The 19,037-nt window shown below is 35.1% G+C and overlaps 1 protein-coding gene across 3 annotated transcripts in view; it reads right to left on the minus strand.

Annotated features, from left to right (window-relative positions):
* cno (adherens junction formation factor afadin) overlaps positions 1 to 19,037 on the minus strand; it is a 941,963-nt gene that overhangs the window by 48,055 nt on the left and 874,871 nt on the right. For 2 of the 3 annotated variants that reach the window (XM_072540540.1, XM_072540539.1), the window contains 2 exons: positions 8,267 to 8,621; positions 5,083 to 5,577 (listed from right to left, as the gene is read on the minus strand). In XM_072540540.1, coding sequence (XP_072396641.1) covers positions 5,083 to 5,577; positions 8,267 to 8,621 — 850 coding nt within the window. Of the gene's footprint in view, positions 1 to 5,082; positions 5,578 to 8,266; positions 8,622 to 15,040; positions 15,043 to 15,895; positions 17,478 to 19,037 lie in introns of all 3 variants that reach the window. The other variant, XM_072540541.1, reaches the window with a different exon arrangement.

Genomic DNA, 19,037 nt, shown 5'->3' on the forward strand with positions numbered 1-19,037 from the left:
CTCTTGATAATAATTGTAAACACAATTGAAAGCTCGAGATATAAAAAAAATAGTTAACCAATAGCCCTTTTATTGACTCCAACCCATCCAAAACAGTTATAACATATATATATATATATATATATATATATATATATATATATATATATATATATATATATGAAAATTACTAAGTTCTCGGAAAGAACCGTGTTAAGAATTAAAAACTCGACGTTTCGGAGCCATTGTCAAGAGTGATACGGTTCCGTTCGAGTTCGGGGTCACCGGGGGAACCGTCAAACGGCACTAAGGTCTCAATCTGCTTACTGCTCAGTATCGAGTGACGGCCGGTCTTGCCCTCTGTGGCTGCTTTTATATTCTCAGAATGCGCGGGAACGTTATGTGCTGACGTGGTCTGAACTGATGTGGCCTGAGCGGTGTGGGCGGTAGGTCGCTGAAGCAAGGGTCGCCATGTTGCTGGTAGTCGTTTAGCGTCATCGCGCGTATTTAAGCTGTTAGGAAGTTTTTCAATTTCGATAGCTCCACGGATGATTCTTGATTTTAAGAAGCGGATTTTGTGGCCTGTCTCAATAAGATGTTGGGCTAGGGCTGAAGTAGTATCGGAGTGTTTGACTGATATAGAATGTTCGTAAATACGGTTATGGATTCGTCGGTTTGTCCATCCTATGTATGTACGTGGGCAACTGGAACAAGGTATCTCGTAGACACCATGGTCTTCATTGGGGATTTGCTCTTTTACGGATCTGACGAGATTGGACAACTTGGAGTGAGTATTGACGATGGTTTTGATGTCTAGAGGAAGAAGAGTTCTACTGATCTTGTCAGTGACACCTTTAATAAAAGGTAGAAAGATTTTGGGTTGATCTGGCGGCAAGGTTTCTTTTTTGGATGGAATGGGGTTTAGATGTTTTTGAATGCTCTTATTGATTTGGGCTTTGTGGTAGCCGTTTTGTAAGAGTGTTTGCCTTATTGAATTGATTTCGGACGACCTATGATTGGTGTCTCTAAGTCTTATTGAACGAGAAATGAGAGTGTTGACAACTGAATTGAGTTGGGCGGGGTGATAATGTGACTGGGCATTAAGATAACGATTTGTATGAGTGGGTTTCCGGTACACGGAATAAGAAAAACTGTGAGGTGGCTTTTTCTGAATAAGAACATCAAGGAATGGCAAAGATGCTTCAGACTCAACTTCCATCGTGAATTGAATACTAGGATGTATTCCATTCAGGTGGGAGAGGAAGAGATCTAATGTGTCTTTACCATGGGGCCAAATGACAAAGGTGTCATCAACGTACCGTAACCAGCAGGCGGGTTTGAGATTTGATGAGGACAGGGCTGCTATTTCGAAATGTTCCATAAAAATATCAGCTATTACGGTAGAAAGGGGGGATCCCATTGGGGCACCTTTGATTTGACGATAGAAATGATTTTGGAATGAAAAGTATGTATTAGGCATGCAGTGTTTTATAAGAGATAGTGTGTCTTGGGGATTTGATGTTTAGAGTCCAAGATGGAAATGGTTTCATCGATGGCTATGTTGGTGAACAAAGAAACAATGTCAAAACTAACTAGTATATCTGAGGGTGAAACAGAAATGTTTTTAAGAAGATCAATAAAATGAAAAGAGTTTTTGACAAAGGAAGAAGCTTTTTCGGCTAATGGTTGTAAGAATAAAGCGAGATGTTTGCTAATTTCTAAATGGGGCAGTTGTATGCACTGACTATGGGTCTTAGGGGGAGATTGGGCTTATGAATTTTTGGACCGTATATCTTTGGAATTCGGGATGATTTTTCTCTGGGTATAGTGATTTTTTGATGTCTGAAGCTAGAGTAGACTTATTTATGATGAATTTGGTCGTTTTTTCTAGATAGGTGGTGGGATCGTTTGGGACGCATTTGTATTCTGTGGAATTGAGGAAGTTCGAACATTTTGTCGAAATAATTAAAAGAATTAAGAATGACGGTGACACCTTTGTCGGCCGGAAGGATGACGATGTCAGGGTTGTTATAGAGTTTACTATTTAACTTATATGCAAAGATTAATATATATATATATATATATATATATATATATATATATATATATATATATATATATATACGTTTCGAAAGATTTCCGCGGTTAGTATAATTATAATAAAGCTCGGCGCGTCGATTATCACGACGCGGTTCAACCCGGAAGACTGTTGTTAGCTTTAGGTTTAATTATACTAACCACGGAAATTTTTATTCGCCTCTACGAGCGGATAACTCAAATACCATATTTCTTCTTCTTATATCTTCCAAATTCTTATAAAGACCAGTTTTGCGCTTCTCCGTAAAGCTATTAATTCCACTAGACGAAAACTAGATCTCACAAATATCAATATTTTGAATCTCTGGAAATATCTGGTAATCTATTCATTCTATCAATGTAGGTTCTATATCATGGGACAGTTTCGACCGTATCAAAACACAAACAGCTCTAAACACTTTCGAGTCTAAGACTGAAACTCAGAAGTGCAAATTAGCGCATCTAATTGCCGAACCAAAAACTACAACGTTGAAACCCACTACAGTGGTTCCTAACTTTTCTGATAATCCTATTTCGACCATTGTCACTAAAGCTTTAGCAAAAGGTTTCAATTACTCTGTTACCCCAAGTAACATTCCAATTGAGACTATTGACAATCATACGTCAAACTAAAGAAACCATCTCGAGTTTACCTTCCGAATATGCTGAAATAACTAGACAAGACAACGATAGAGTTCTTAGAAACTTAAACAATCCTACTCCTAACATTAGCCAATTCGAGAAAAAAGACCTGAAAGAACTTCAGTCAAATCCAAATCTAGACATTTTTCCCGCCGATAAAGGAAATACCACCGTCATCCTAAACACTTCTTCTTACATTAATAAACTCTCAAATCTCATTAATACTCGAGACTACAGGCCAATTTTTAATAATCCAACAACCTACCTGGAGAGAACAACAAAAGCCATTATCAATAAAACCTCTCTTCCTGTTGACATAAAACAATAATTCTAATTCATCATGAAAAGTCTTCCAAAACACTTCGAATAGATGGCCTACTAAAAATTCACAAACCCGATATTCCTCTACGTCCCATTGTCAGTATGTACAACTGCCCTACACAACCATTGGCCAAGTACTTGGCTAAAACTCTGCAACCTCTCGCCGAAAATGCTTCATCCTTAGTCAAAAATTCTTTTCATTGTATCGAACTTCTTAAACAATAACATATCTCACTGTCAGACATTCTAGTAAGTTTCGATATCGTTTCACTTATTACAAACATTTCTATAGACAAAACTCTTAACATTCTGAAAACTAAATACAGTAGGTATCTAACAAGACCACTTATCTCTCATTATTAAACATTGTATGTCCAACACTTATTTTATCTTTAAAAATTAATTCTACAGATAAATAAATTGTGCCCCAATGGGCTCCTCACTATCTCCAGTATTTGCCAACATCTTTATGGAAGAATTCAAGACCCGAGCACTATCCACATCAATGCTCATACCCACATCTTGGCTACGATATGTTGACGATAAATTCGTCATTTATCATCATGGCAGGGATGCTTTGGTGTCTTTTCAAACCCATCTGAATGGTATACATCCTAGTATACAGTTCAAAATAGAAGTAGAAATTGATTCATCGATAAATGACGATAAATTCGTCATTTATCATCATGGCAGGGATGCTTTGGTGTCTTTTCAAACCCATCTGAATGGTATACATCCTAGTATACAGTTCAAAATAGAAGTAGAAATTGATTCATCCCTACCGTTTCTCGACGTTATTATAAAGAAAAACCAATCCCAAGGTTTTCTTCACTCTGTTTATCGAAAACCCACCCATACCAAAATTACTTGCATGCCAACTCTTATTATCCACCTTCAGAAATTAATTCAGTCATTAATACTCTTGTCACGCCTTTGCGAATGATACAAGTAGACCCGCTGAGCTCGCTAGTTTAAACAAGCTCTCATTCAAAACGGTTACCGCTCAAATCACGTCCAAAGGCGTCAGGTGCATCTAACGACATCAAACTCACACTAAATCTCAATCCAAAGACTCAGACCCTTATCATACAAAAGCTTTTCTTCCTTACATCAAAGGTGTCATTGACAAAATCCACCAAATTGTTAAATTGAGAGGAATAAAGACAATATTTATCCCCAAATAGAAACTGTCATTCCTTGTGCAGACTGCCCCCGATCTTATATAGGCCAAACAAATCGTAGAATCCAAAATAGGATTTATTCCAAAACATTCCATTTCTGTTCGCAATTCCGATTAAATTTTAGCTCTAGGTCAACACCATCTTCATACAAGTCACAAAATTGATTTTGAAAACTCCAAAACCATAGCACGCGTCCGCTTCTATAAACCAAGAAGTACCCGAGAAGCCATAGAAATTGAAAGAAGGCCAAATTGTCTCAATAAAAGACATGACGGCATCCGGTTACCTTTCACATGGGTACCTCTCATAAAAAAATATCGTCCGCTCCACCCGCCAATCAAAATCCTACTGTCAGAAATGTTCGCGCCAACCTCTCGACAATCCCCACGCCAACCTCCACCCAAACCACGTTACCATCGGCGGTATAAATGAACCGTACGCTGCTCCCAGTATCATTAATGCATTGGTTAGTGATCAGTGTAGTAGTGTCTGGGGGCTCGGGAGAATGAGACCTCGGAAGCCCTGAAGAAGACCCGGAAGACTGTTGAGTTCAACAAAGGAATGAGGTGAAATACCTTTCACACTATAACTATGCAAGATCTCAGTCAGATAAGAGGAAAAAAGAAGAACAAGCTAAGATGTTAACTATTCCATATATAAGCGGGAGCGTTTCGTTTTGTATTTAAAAACAGCATTAGCCCATACATGTAAGAACAAAGGCATAAAAGAATACGTCATCTCAATATAGAGTAAAAAGAGATAATGTAAAAAGGTGACTTACATGTAAAGTAATATATTACCCGTCACAGTACCAAGGACCAAAAAGTGTATTATAGACGAGGTTGACTCGCTGAATTAATAAGGTGTTTAAGTTGTTACTTACCGCATCATCTCCTCGTGTCTATTTTGCGACTGTCTAAAAACGTCTTCTCGTAGCAATAAACCTCCATTGTTGTATCTTACATCTTGATTTCTTTCTTCTTGTCGTAAGTTATGGTTAATATGCAGAGGTTGCTGAACGCTGTTCGGATATCCTTGTGTAGAACTGTTTGTGGGACTCGGATAAGACTGATTTTGCCCCATGTAAGTGTTGTTATAAGGTACCTTAGTATCTTCAGGGCTGGGATAACTATTTTTTGAATACGCAGGGAAGTAATTTGGACTGTGCTGGACATTTGGAAAGGATCCTGTTCTGGAAGTTTCCTCATTTTGAAGTCTGTACATATTAGGTGGGTTTTTGAGATTAGGTATAGACTGATGGAGGTTGTTAGGTCGGGAAGTTATAGAGGAGGCTGGAGGATAATATGCCGAAGAAGGGCGCTGAGAGTTAGCGATGGATGAGTGAAGTGAGTTTTGTGAGCTGCGAAGAGCTGAAGTTCTAGAAGAAAACATGTATATCGTTAATTATTTCACCATAAACATATACATTAGAATAGTCACTTGTATTTATTTATGCCCTATAACATAGACAACTACGTTAAGGAAAGGTTTATTCTTAAGGTCTTCTCACTGAAGTTTTTTGTATGCCGTTGTATGCCGGTCATACTGCAGTCAAATGCCGGTCAGACTGTAGACCTGGTATATATAAGAACTCTGTCAACTCAAATTAGACCCTGGTCTTCTATTAAGGTGACATTGAACCCTCTTATATTAGCAGTAAGTTCTGCAGAAGCTACTTAACTCTGCTAATGGATTGCCTGTATTCTGGATCCTCATTGGGGTCATTGAGACAAATTTGTGGCAGAGACAGAGACGACGACCGGGATTGCCTCTATGCTGATTGCCTTTCCTTTGAAAACTAATTTCTGTGTCCTCTTTCGGGCGATGTCTTTTTACCTTTTGTCCATTTTGTTTACATGAGTTAGAACATGCTGGGAGGTACGACACATGCTGTGAGATACGACAATACGCCTATACCGTGCCAAAGCTATTCCTCATAGCTCGGCAGCTCTCTGGGGCATCGCTTAGGTAATTAATTAACAATGCCATGAATCCCATGGGGACAATGGTGTTACACCCAGTTGTGGTGCGACTGTCTGGTAATTTGTTGATTTAGCATGGTGCTTGTGTGTATGTGCATTTGCGTATGTGTTTTGGTGTGTATGCGAGCGCGTGTTTTTATGTGTGAGTGGGTGTCACTACCCACCCAGTATATCCTAGGTGGTGCACTGATCAGCTGAGACTCAGTCTTAGACTGGCACGGTCGTCGAAGATTTGATCTACTTACCGGTAATCAGACAAATAAATCGGAGATTATAGACCTAAATAATCATCAAATATTTTTTAATTGTAAAGATAGCCAAAACTAGGACTACTAATCCACAGATATGTTATCTTAGATATGAAATCATTAGGTCTTTTCTGTTTGTAGAGCAGCTTGGAATTTACTAACCACTAATCACCATAATCATCCAGCCTTCATTTATAACGTCCACTGCTAGACATAGGCCTCCATTAAACTCCTCCATTCTTTGCGATTTTGTGCTCTTTGTTGCCAATTTTTCGTGATACGCCTGATGTCGTCAGCCCAACGTGTAGGTGGAGTTCCTCTACTACGTTTGTCTGCTCTTGGCCTCCAATGTGTAATTTTACTCGTCCTTCGTGAGTCATGCATTCTCGCTACATGGCCTGCCCAATTCCATTTAAGTTCCGCTATGCGTTCCACAACATCAGCAATACTCGTCCTTCTTCGCAGATCTTCATTTCTTATTCGGTCCCGCAACGTCACTCCCAGCATAGATCGTTCCATTCGTCTCTGTGCCACTCTTAATTTCGAAGCCGTAGTCTTGGTTAGAGTCATAGTTTCCTCCCCATACGTCATGACCGGTAATACGCATTGGTCAAATACTTTTCTTTTAAGGCTAATTGGTATGTTGGCCCTAAGTGTGTCTCGCAGTTTTCCAAAGGCTACCCACGCTAAAGTAATTCGTCTTTGGATTTCGCATGTTTGGTTATCCCTGCTGATTCTTATTTCATGACCCAAATACGTATATTTTTCCACCAGTTCTACCACTTTGTTTTGAATAGTTAAATGGTTATTGGGGATTATATTTGTCATAAACTTAGTTTTGGGCAAGTTCATTCTGAGGGCCACCTTAAAACATGTAAGGTCCAATTCATTTAACATATCTGTGGCTTCTCCTAAATCATCTGTGATAAGGACAATGTCATCTGCTAAACGGAGATGGTTAAGTTTTTCGCCGTCTATGGTTAAACCCCCCCAATTTATTAGAATGGTGACAGCGGTGGGATAATTTAGGATTGAAGCTGTAAATGAATCGAATAAACCCCTCTAATGAATTGTCTCCACTCTGATAGAGGCTGTCACCATTGTAGAAGACGTCTGTTTCAATCTCCTTATCAATGCCTCTACAATTCTTAGGGAATACTTATCCCTGCGAGCGGGGCAAGGCTTACTGGTTCCACTAGTCTGGACTGACTGGCTCCGCCCTCGCGGATTTACAAGAGGGTAAGGAAATTTTTGGAAAGAAGGGAATTAAGAACTTCTCGGTCTCAGGTCCTGCAAAGAGTGAGAGGCTATGGGCTTACGTTAGAAGCCGGAGCACTGTATAAGCGAAATGTGTATCTCTTCTAGTCTCGACCTGTAACGGCTAGGAATAACAAAAAAAAAATTTCGAGTTTACCATGTATTAACTAGACTGTACACTACAAAATATCAGTTATGACCAAAAATGTTCGATCAGGCGCGAAGGGAGACGAGAAGAGACAAGCAAGGAATTAAAGGTCGGACAATTAAACAACGAAGTTAAACAGGAAAATAGGAACAACATGGGCCGCTAGTATCAGACCATCTGTCTGGAGTTGAAGCAGCATCACGAAGCAAATGGGATCCCCTTTAGTAGTGGTACTTTATAAATTTGACTATAGCTCTGAGGATGGCTTTGTAAGCCAAAAGCACTCAGCTAGGAACTAAATATTTTACACACTTCCAAAATTCTTTTCTTTTCCATTCATTCATTTGTCATAAGTGTGTAAAAAAATATATGTCTTTTTCAAAACAATTTTTAACTGAGAATTATTAGTAAATAGTTAGCTAGTTATCTTACCTATCTCCCAATTGTTGAGGACTGGGAATTTTATTCCTGTAAACGCTTAAGTTCTGATAAAACCCTCCATCTTGTTGATGCAAATTGTGCGTGGATCTACTCCTCAAGGCCGTATTGGCAGCCACTGATCCTCCATTCATTAATACTTGTCCATTTTGATTATTGTTGATGCTGTTGTTTGAGGAAGTTCGACTGTATACATCTGAAGCTGAAGCCTGATTTGGCCTTGAAGGTTGTTGATCATTAACGAGGGGGGAATGGATTTGGTGAAGGGCAGGAACTGATTTGGAAGAGGGGATAGAACGTTCAGAATCTACCCTAGATGGCAGGTCGCGCTCCGACATCCGTCTTGGACCTGTTAAAATAATAAATATTATTTAAACATGTTAAGATTCTTTAAAACAAAACTATAGAAAACTTTTAGATTTTATGAGATACCAACATCATTATGATGATGCTTTTTTAAGTAAAGAATGTGAAGATTAAGTGTAAGTTTGAAGGAATCAAACAATTTTTATTCTTGTTTTTAATCGGCAAAATATACTTTTTCGTTAAATTAATGGACAATGACTTTAACCAAGCATTATAAATGAAAATAGCAATCCTTTTTACTTTCCTGATTTCATACCAAGTGACTATCTTACTTTTTACATCGATGATATTGAAGATATTATATAACAAAGATTATATCGAAGATATTATTGTAGAGGTGTTGGTGTACAGTGTAGAGAGATAACCGAATTCTCTAGAGGCCGAAATGGCGACTAAGGTCCATTCAAACACCTCAGCCACGTCGCAGTTCCGGCGCCGAACCGGTACCGTCCCATCACAGAACTATTCGTTTCGTCTGTTCGTACACACCTGAAATGGATTATTCTTCGGCGACCAATCTGTTGAAAAGTTTCTAGGATACAGAATTAGACAATGATTGCTCTAAAAATTTAAAATTTAAAAACTGTATGTTGTTTTTTTTGTTACAGTGAAATAAAAATAATAAAGAGAAGTTCATTACCTTGTGTTTCCATTTCTTCTCCAATTTCCTTTGAAATTTTATGTTTTATATTAATTTCCAAGTATTTCGCATGCGACAAATCATATTAAATATTATACTTTCACATATATTTTATTAATTGTTCGTCGTTAATTTTCTTTTGGTCACTTGTACCGCCAGACATGTTTCCGGCAAAATCAAAAAATATCGTCGCGAAGATTACAAAATCGGTCGGACGTTAGACAGGTCGAAACTTGTTTGCTTGGAAACTGTTCGGCAATGGACGAATGTGACCGCCGGCGGCATATTTATATGAAAGAATATTTTTTATGAGGAACTGTTCCGTTTAGCGCCGGAACTGTGACGTGACGGGACTGATGTGTTTGAATCGACCTTTACTGTGGCAAGGTAAAGATAATATATTATACTCTTTTTGTTTAATTAACTAAATTGACGAAATACAACACTTTAATCGTTTCTTGAGAATTAGACGCAATCAATATCCAATTAAAGTGGATTTTATTAAGATTGGTTTGATTCATTGTCTTAATTCGAGTATATGAGCTGTTTAATGACTCATAAAATCTAAATATTAAGTTCATAATATATATATATATATATATATATATATATATATATATATATATATATATATATATATATATATATATATACGTCTATAGTAAAGGCGAATTTACATTATTCACTTTGGTTATACACCGCGGATGATTCATCTTTAGTGAAAGTGAAAGCTAAAGCTGTTTACATTTGTCCAAATTTGTCATTCATTTTATTAATTTTCAAAATGGCGTCAAACCATCAGCAAGTAATACGTGCCGGAATACAGATGAATTAATAGTTCATCTTTAGTAAAAGTGAAATCTAAAGCTATTTACATTTGTCCAATTTTTCATTATCATCAATTTTCAAAATGGCGTCAAACCATCATCAAGTAGTAAGTCTCGGAATAGAAATAATCAGTCCGAATAGAAGAATGTAGAACAATTTTGAAAACCAAAAATTCACGATGTCTCATCGTTGGTGGGTATGGCCATTGACTTAGCGCCAGGAACATTTAGGACCATCAACAATTATTAACGGAATTAGCTGGAGAAGATCTACAGGCATACCGAACACATTTGCGAATGATTTGAACATCAGTTTGATTTTGTCTCAGTGGCCCTTCGCCCTACAGAGGGCCAATACTGTCTTCAAGGAAGCATTGCCTCCAGAACTGAAGCTTCAAATCACACTCCATGTCTTAACTACATGTACTTGTTTTAGTATTCAAGACCCTATATAGAGTACAACCTTGTATCATTGATGATACCTAAAGTTTGTAAAGCCATTTAAATGTTCTGGAGGATTTTATTAGGAGGATTAAACAACTGACTTATTACAAATGATTAACATACTTTTTTGTAACCTATTTATATTAACATTTAAATTATATAATCCACCCATGCTGTAAATGTTTTGGGTTAACACATCCCGATTGTCTTGGTAAGCAGAACCACAACTTTCAGAACTGTAGATTATGGAAGCCTGTGAAGGATGTTCTGGAAAATTTGGTGTAGGTGATGGTGTCGTTGTGTAGATACTAATAGGGAATGTAACACTGTCTCCTGTACGATTTGGTGAAAATTATTATGATAAAGGTTCTTGTGTCATAACAGCTTACAATTTCTATTGGCAGATGAGAGCCCTTTCAATCGGCATGTTCTCCTCTTGTATTGCAAGACCGTTACAATATGCATCAAACTTGTGCATTTGCTTCACATTTGTGTTCTCATCTGAGATATTCTGTAGTTTCTGTATCGCTGTTTGAATAGAATCCACAGTACAATCAGATCTCCGTTTCTTTCCACGTTTAGTAGGAATTGGGCTGGCTGTACATAAAGATGTTTCCATAGTATAAGGCACTGAATTTTGATTATTTTTACTACTGTTGTCACAATCACTAAAATTTTTCATGGTGCTTTGAAAAAGTCTCGAGTAAATTAGGCCTCAATGGAAAGGCAGCGTCTGCACAAAAACACAATTTTCTGGAACGTGGAGTAGATTTGGCTACAAGGCTTCATTGAACGTCGATTTTCAGAAAACCAGGGCATCATTGGCTCTTCCATTTGTTCCCATATATATTTACAGAAAATTATAATTAAAGTAAATAATATTATACTAAAATCCTTTTTGTAATTAAAGTAGTCTGATTCACTTTTAGCCGGGACCCGAATGACTATGTGCTTGCCATCCAGGAAGGTGGCGACTACTTAAAACAAATGGATTACTGGATGTGACAAAATCCTAATGTAGCAATAATGACAACAAAATTGCTTCAGGAGTGCGTTTGTTAGGACTGAAATTGTGCAGTGGCAATGGAACATAATTTAAATTTTTATAGTATAAATTGAATTATAATAACTTTAATGATATTAATGTTTGGTAGTCTTTCTAACGGAAGGCCATATTTTATTGTATTATTTTATAATATATTGTTGAAATATACTATTTAAAGCCTTCACCAGCGAATGTTAAATCAAATTAAACAGTGCATTCTTCACCGGACGTAAAAATGACTTGTTTAGACTGGTCATTTCTGATAAATCATCCAAAGTGTTCATTAAAAGTAGGAAGGCATTCTACTTCATTCACTGTTTACTTTTGGTGTTCAATTTGGATGATAGTACAATTTACATTTTTCATCATCGATGAACCAGTGAACCATCAACGGGTGTACACCGGAAGTGAATGATCTAAATCCGCCTAAGTACATTACGTCACTGCAAATAGCTATTTTTTACCGTCTAAAATATCGTTTAATTATTTATAAATGCACCGTATACTTTTTCCCCATTCATTTCTATTTTGTTATTTACTTATTAATATATTCTGTTATGTGTACATTATAAAAATAAAAATTAGCTATTCATATAGACGTTTTCGGTAGACATCAAGCTAGAATAAAATAAGTTATAAGTATTGCAATATTATCTAGTGATAATTACATATCAGCCACACAATTAACGACAACTGAAAAAAAGAAAGATAAGAAAAAAAATTGAAATTTTATATATAAAGACTTGCACTAAGAGATTTCTTAATCGTCATGCTCTTGAATATAATAGTCTTATGCCATGTGATGATCAAACTCACGATTTTTTATAGAAGTCATTTCTTAGACGAATCTGTGCTGTCCTCTTTGCTACTCAGGTTTTAGTAAAGTAAAGGAGGAATTAAACATTCAATTTGTTCAAAATCATTGTCCCCTATAATAGGTGTTTCCTGTGTTTCTCCTGAATTAGTACAGCTCTGTCTATAAATAACTCCGCCTGAAAACTGTGTCACTTTGTCCATTTATGTATTCTCCGATTTTCTAATCTCTTAACGCTTTCTAATATAACTCATCTATCGGGCGACTCGATTGACTGGTGAGTTAGCTAAATTCAAAAGTCACAGATCCACGTTGCATTTTATACTGTGCGATGGAAATTTTCTCTGACCGGTATGTGGCTCGAACCATCAACCTATTGAACTACTTACTTAGAAATGAGTCTGCTGATGCGCTGAGCTGTCGAGCCGACTTTGTTCTTCCATATAACTAATAAATTTCTATATATATATATATATATATATATATATATATATATATATATATATATATATATATATATAAATAAATAAGTTCGAATTATCGGGTAAAGTGGTCTGCAATGAAAATCTTTCGTTTTTCTAAATTACTCAATATTTCGCCATTTATTTAACAGCTTCTTCAGGAGTAAACTAAAACAATGTGAACATTACAAAAAATGGCGTACAAATACATTTTAAAACACTTACAGAATTTAAAAGATTTCGCAAATAAAAAATGACATTGAAGTATTTGAAATATTGAATGTCAAGATTAAATTGTCTTAAGAACGTTCGTTACAGCTATACGATAAACAATTAAAATTATTTCAAATGTAAAAATAAAAATAACAATAAAAGAAAAGTTAGAAGAATAATGTTTCAATGTTCAAATTGTTTTAGTTTACTCCTGAAGAAGCTGTTAAATAAATGGCGAAATATTGAGTAATTTAGAAAAACGAAAGATTTTCATTACACACCACTTTACCCGATAATTCGAACTTATTTATAAATTATTTTTTGGTCGAAATAATCATTTCTAATATATATATATATATATATATATATATATATATATATATATATATATAGTATATATATATATATACATATATATATATATATATATATATATATATATATATATATATATATATATATATATATATATATATATATATATATATATATATATATATATATATAGATGAACTGATGATGCTTTCTGATTAAGAAAGCGAAACGTCTTCAATAAATAGATGAAGTAGCCATCAACTTTGTCTTTTTTCTCCACCTTTTGACCGAAAAAACCCACCACTCTTCTGAGTGATCCTTAATTTATATATATAATTAATTATTAATTATATATATATAATTATATGAAATTAATGATTAATTTCATTTGGCGTAAAAAATCTTCTTCCTAGTATCCCTCCTACAGAAACTTTTATCCTAGTAAAAAACCTTTTAGACCAAAATAGTACAAATCCAATCATTACATCTGAAATTTTACATATTCTTGAAGTTTGCATAAACCAGGACTACTTTGAATTTAATAATGAAATATATACAAATAACAATGCAGGACTTATAATGAGCAATCCTCTAAGCCCATTGCTATCAGATATTTTTATGGATCATCTAGAGACAAAGATTTCAAAACATCCCAATTAAAACAGTTTTTATATTGGTGGAGATACGTAGACGACGTACTGGTATGTTTCACAGGAACTAACAGGCAACTCGACCAATTTTTATCGTATATTAATTCACTTCATAGTCATATTGAATTTACAATAGAAACAGAACGAAATCAATCCATAAATTTTTTAGATTTAAAAATTATCAGACTTAAAAACAAACATGACTTCTCCATATTTCATAAACCTACCCATACTGACACGACTATACACAATTTATCATCCCATCCCACACAACATAAACTGCCTATCATAGTATGTTACATAGATTAACAGAAATTCCGATGTCAAAATACAATTCTGACACAGAATTAAATATCATTAAGCAAATAGCAGTAAACAATGGATAAGACGAACAAACAATTAATAAAATTTTATATCAAAAACTACACAATAAAGTCCTGAAATTAGTATTTCCACCACCAGAGAAAACACCCAGTACCTTCTGCTCGATTAGATATACAGGCAAAATATCAACAAAAATGGCCAAACACATAAAAAAGAAAGGAATAACACCAGCTTTCAGAACAAATAACAACTTAGGCAAATATAGTAAAAACAACAAGAGCCAAAATAAACTTAAATGTGGCGACTGCCCAAAAACTTACATCGGTCAAACTGGTAGCAATTTTAATAAACGAATAGCAGAACATAAAAGAGCTTTCAATAATAGAAAAACAGATTCTACGTACGCACTTCCCCTTCTAGATCATAATCATTCTTTTAATGACTAATTTAAAATTCTTTACATTCAAAATAAAGTCCTTAAACTATCTTTGTTAGAATCTATGGAAATCAACAAATTAAGAAACACAGATATAAATCTGAATGACCAACTTGAGACAAACAGTTCTCCCCTCCCCAACCTATTTCATTAGAGACTATAAACTGTTGACTATAAGAGACTATAAACGCATGCCAAAAATAAATCACTTGGGAAAGGCAATCAGCCGAAACAGCTGTAGTGATAAGAGTTTAAAATAAATTTTGTGGAAGTTTTGAATACAAAGTTTTCAGTGTTTTATTGTTTACATAAAATGAATTTCCATCAAGTAACGGTCGAATCCATCAATTATTTCCGGAAAGCTCCAATATTTCCTCCAAGCGTTTGACTTTTTAAACCAAGACCTAACCTCAAAAAAATTAAGGCCTAATATCGCCACTATTTTGGTATACAACCGCTTGAGTAATCTAAAAATTCCCTTTATTAGATAAGAGGAACTAAAAATATCTAAAAGCTGCAAACTATATTTATATAAAAATACAAATCTGAATCTAAAAATACAAAGACCTGAAATGACAATTATTATCGACAGTCAAAATAATAATTATCATTTTAGTTCGTACGATTAGGTGAAAATCACAACAAAATTTACAAATAATTATAATTTTGAAACTATAGTTAACCTAACAAATTCAAAGATTGTTAATTTTCACTTCCTCTTGTTGTTCGTATTATTTATGATAAGCATATTTACAGTTATAAAAATATGAATCTTTTTTTAATATCGCTCTTATTTTTCTGATTCGTGATCAGGTTTATTTATTGAAATTAATTTATACTTTTTTCTGGATGTTAACAAGTCCCGTATTACTATACTATATCGATCGACATTTTGATCTTAAAAAGCAATAGAGAAAAGGTAGTGAAAAATATTGAGCTTTACATTCAGACTGATTAAAGATTTATTTTGAGGATGACAGATTTGTTAACTAAGTTTTTTTAAATAATTTTCACCTAAGGGAGTTGCAAAATAAAAAGTGCGCAACAGATAAACGTTAATCTTACGACTAACAGCGCCCGCAACTTGCTCTAAAGCACCTAACCTATCAGCAGCTGCAGCTTGATCTAGCTCGTCCTGTTCTATACATGTGCAGCTTTGAGTTTTCCTTGCAGCTTTAGGAGAATCCGAACAGTTCTTTAATACTGGGCAAGTCTTTCTGGCGTATCTGCAACACTTGCGCACCGTCTTTTTTGTTTTTATATCCGAACAGCTTTTCCATGTCTTCGGCAAGCATTTTTTTCGTATAACTAACTTTTTGGGAGATTTGATATTTTCGTTATTGTTTTTTTGTATCGTTTTCCTAGTGCTGTTACGTCTTGTAACTATGTACGAGTCGGGAAATTTTTTGTGTCGACTTTTGTGCAGGTCGTTAAGTCTCTCTAAACTATCACAACGGACTAATTGATTATTGAAAGGCTTTACGTCAATAATTTCACTATGTCTACGATTATATTTAGGCTTCTTTTGTAAATTGGTGATATTGTTAAGACATTCTACTTGGTCTGGGGGATCTTTGGACTGTTTTAGTATACCTCTCGGTTTATATTTATTGGTGTCATGCGCACAATAGTCTTTTTCTTTGGTCCCTACATTAAAAATGCAATTCCTGTATTCGCAATTATGATAAAATTGGTCCAGAGGTGCTTTCTTTGTAAGCGAATGGTCGGAAGAGAATTTGGTTACAGCTATCAAACTATTTTCTTTAGAATTTATAGACAAATCTGGTTCTGAGTTAAATTTAACCCTTTCTTTTTTAACAGTCGTCGGTGCATTGTCACCTGAAAGCTTCAAGTTACATTCGGTTTTTGAATCTGAACCATTCAAGCTCCAGTCGTATAACAGCTTTAAAACCTCGATTCTTTCATACTCCGTCAGTTTATCGTTTAGTCGTTCTTCACTCACGCTTTTACTTCTGTTTGCCACGTACTTCCTTTTATTAAGAGTCGGGACGCTGATAGCTTTGTCTTCAAACTTTTTGGCCAGGTCTGTAACATTCCGGTGGCGTATCTCATAAGGAGACTTCCATGTCTTGTGTTTCATAGTAGCATCTGGGTCTATTTGGCTCAAATCCAAGTTAGATTCATATACCACACTGTTTATACTCGAAGTGGAACTCGACAGATCTTGTAAGGAGGAACTAATAGCTCGTTGTTGGCGAAATCGTCTAGCACCAATGCTTAAAAACTTATCAGTTTCACTAATATCGTCAATATCATAGGAACTATCATTAACTTCAATTGAAAAACTTTTCTGTTGAGCAAAGTTATCTTTCAGTGTCTTTGCTTCTGGCTTAATACAAAACTCCTCGATTCTTTCTTCTTTTAATTGATTTCCGGTTTCGTCATAAGTCAGTGTAACATTTTTTGGACACGGTTCTGAAAAATCGGTAACCTGCAGGTTGAATACTGGCTCGTCTGATTCTATTTCGATTCGAGGAATGGTAAATTTACGTTTTTCAGATTTGAACAAACTATCGTCCGAATTAAAGAAAATGTTATTTTTTGGCTTAGTGGCCGGAGGGGTGAATATTCTTTGCGGGTTATATTGAGGGCTGTGAAGAGACTCTGTCGAATCATAGGTCTCATAGTAGTACTTGTAGTTGTCCAAAGCTGCATGCACAAAAAATATAATATTTTGAGACCTATACAACTACACTTAGATAGTGTGAAGATGACTAATGAATGTATGACTTGTAAAACTTCTTTCATTAGCAAAATTACGTTAACTTCAATAAATGTGACTCTATTGTTCTACAATTTTTTACAAAAAAAAAAATGGGAAAAATCATATGATTTCATCATAGAAATATGATGAAATCATTTAAAAATCAAATCAGTTTTTAAAAAAACCTGTTTATTATTAAACTAAATTTATCTGTATATAAAAAGTCCCATGACGAAAAAGAAGAAGTATTTAAAAAATCTAGAATGTCCGAGATGCCGTCGAAAAATCCGAAATGTCTCGGAATGTCTAGAACGTCAGAAAGCATATATATAACGTCAGAAAGTGATATAAACACAGGAAGTTGAAAGTTTAAGTAAAGTCTTTTGATTAAAAGCATAATAAGACTTGAAATATTGGTGACAGCAGTGAAATTAAAGGAGATTTTAAGTAATTGTTAATGGTTAATACATGATCTACTGAACTTGATAAAGAAATGGATACGTCCGGACCCCCCGCATGGTTTTTAAAAATGAAAGAGGTAAAGAAGAAGCGTAGGGAGATAAGTCAAATTGCTAGTAGAATATACAAATTAAAAGAACAAGAGAATGGTATAAAAAATGATTTAGAAAATAAAATAGTACAACAAAATGATTTACAAAATATGCTCTCCGATTACAACATCACAAAACGCCAAATGGAGCACTAATTTTCGCCCAAAATTAAACGAAATAAGATTTCGAGAAAATGAGGAAGTCACTACCTCAGATAACCAACAACCTATTTATCCCAGATGTTAAGCATACTGCAAAATCTTCAACAAAAATCAGCATAGGATATTTGCAAAATAATTGCAGAAGCCGATACCACACAAGAAAAGAAGAACCAAATATTGAGACCATAAGGTCGCCTAGATTGACATCGAGAAGCTAGTAGATATAGGTTTCTAAGAAATCGATTTCCCGCAACTGATCACAGAAAGGACAGAGATACTCGGGAATCTGAAGTTGCTCATTTGAAGGAGCAACCAGCGATTAGTAAAAATGAAATAGAAAAGTTAAGAGAACAGGTGTCAATTCACACACATTGACAAAAATTCCAAGATGTTTGAATGAATTAAAGGTGGAAAACCAGTGTCACCTTGAGGAAAAAGATAATATTACCGAAGAAGTAAGTCTCTGGATGACCACTGTTAAGCAGGAACAAGACAATGATCAGACTTCCCTGGAAATCCTTAAAAAGAGTCAAAAGATAATGACTTATCATACGAGAATGAAAGGTCACATATGAAAAGTCATACGAGAATGGCTTATATATGCAATGAGATATATTTGGCAGAAAATAACTAAATACAGTGTAACTATAAAGGCATGTCGGGCTTAATAGGAATCTCTATGTTTTCGATGGTCTATTATATCGGAATTGGGAAAGTCCCGATGGAGTGCGTACAGTTCAATAAGTGGTACTGCCAAAATCACGCATTAAAAGTGTGTTGCAACAACTTGATA

The sequence above is a fragment of the Diabrotica undecimpunctata genome, chromosome 8, assembly GCF_040954645.1.
Source record: "Diabrotica undecimpunctata isolate CICGRU chromosome 8, icDiaUnde3, whole genome shotgun sequence".
In the NCBI taxonomy this organism is placed as follows: domain Eukaryota; kingdom Metazoa; phylum Arthropoda; class Insecta; order Coleoptera; family Chrysomelidae; genus Diabrotica; species Diabrotica undecimpunctata.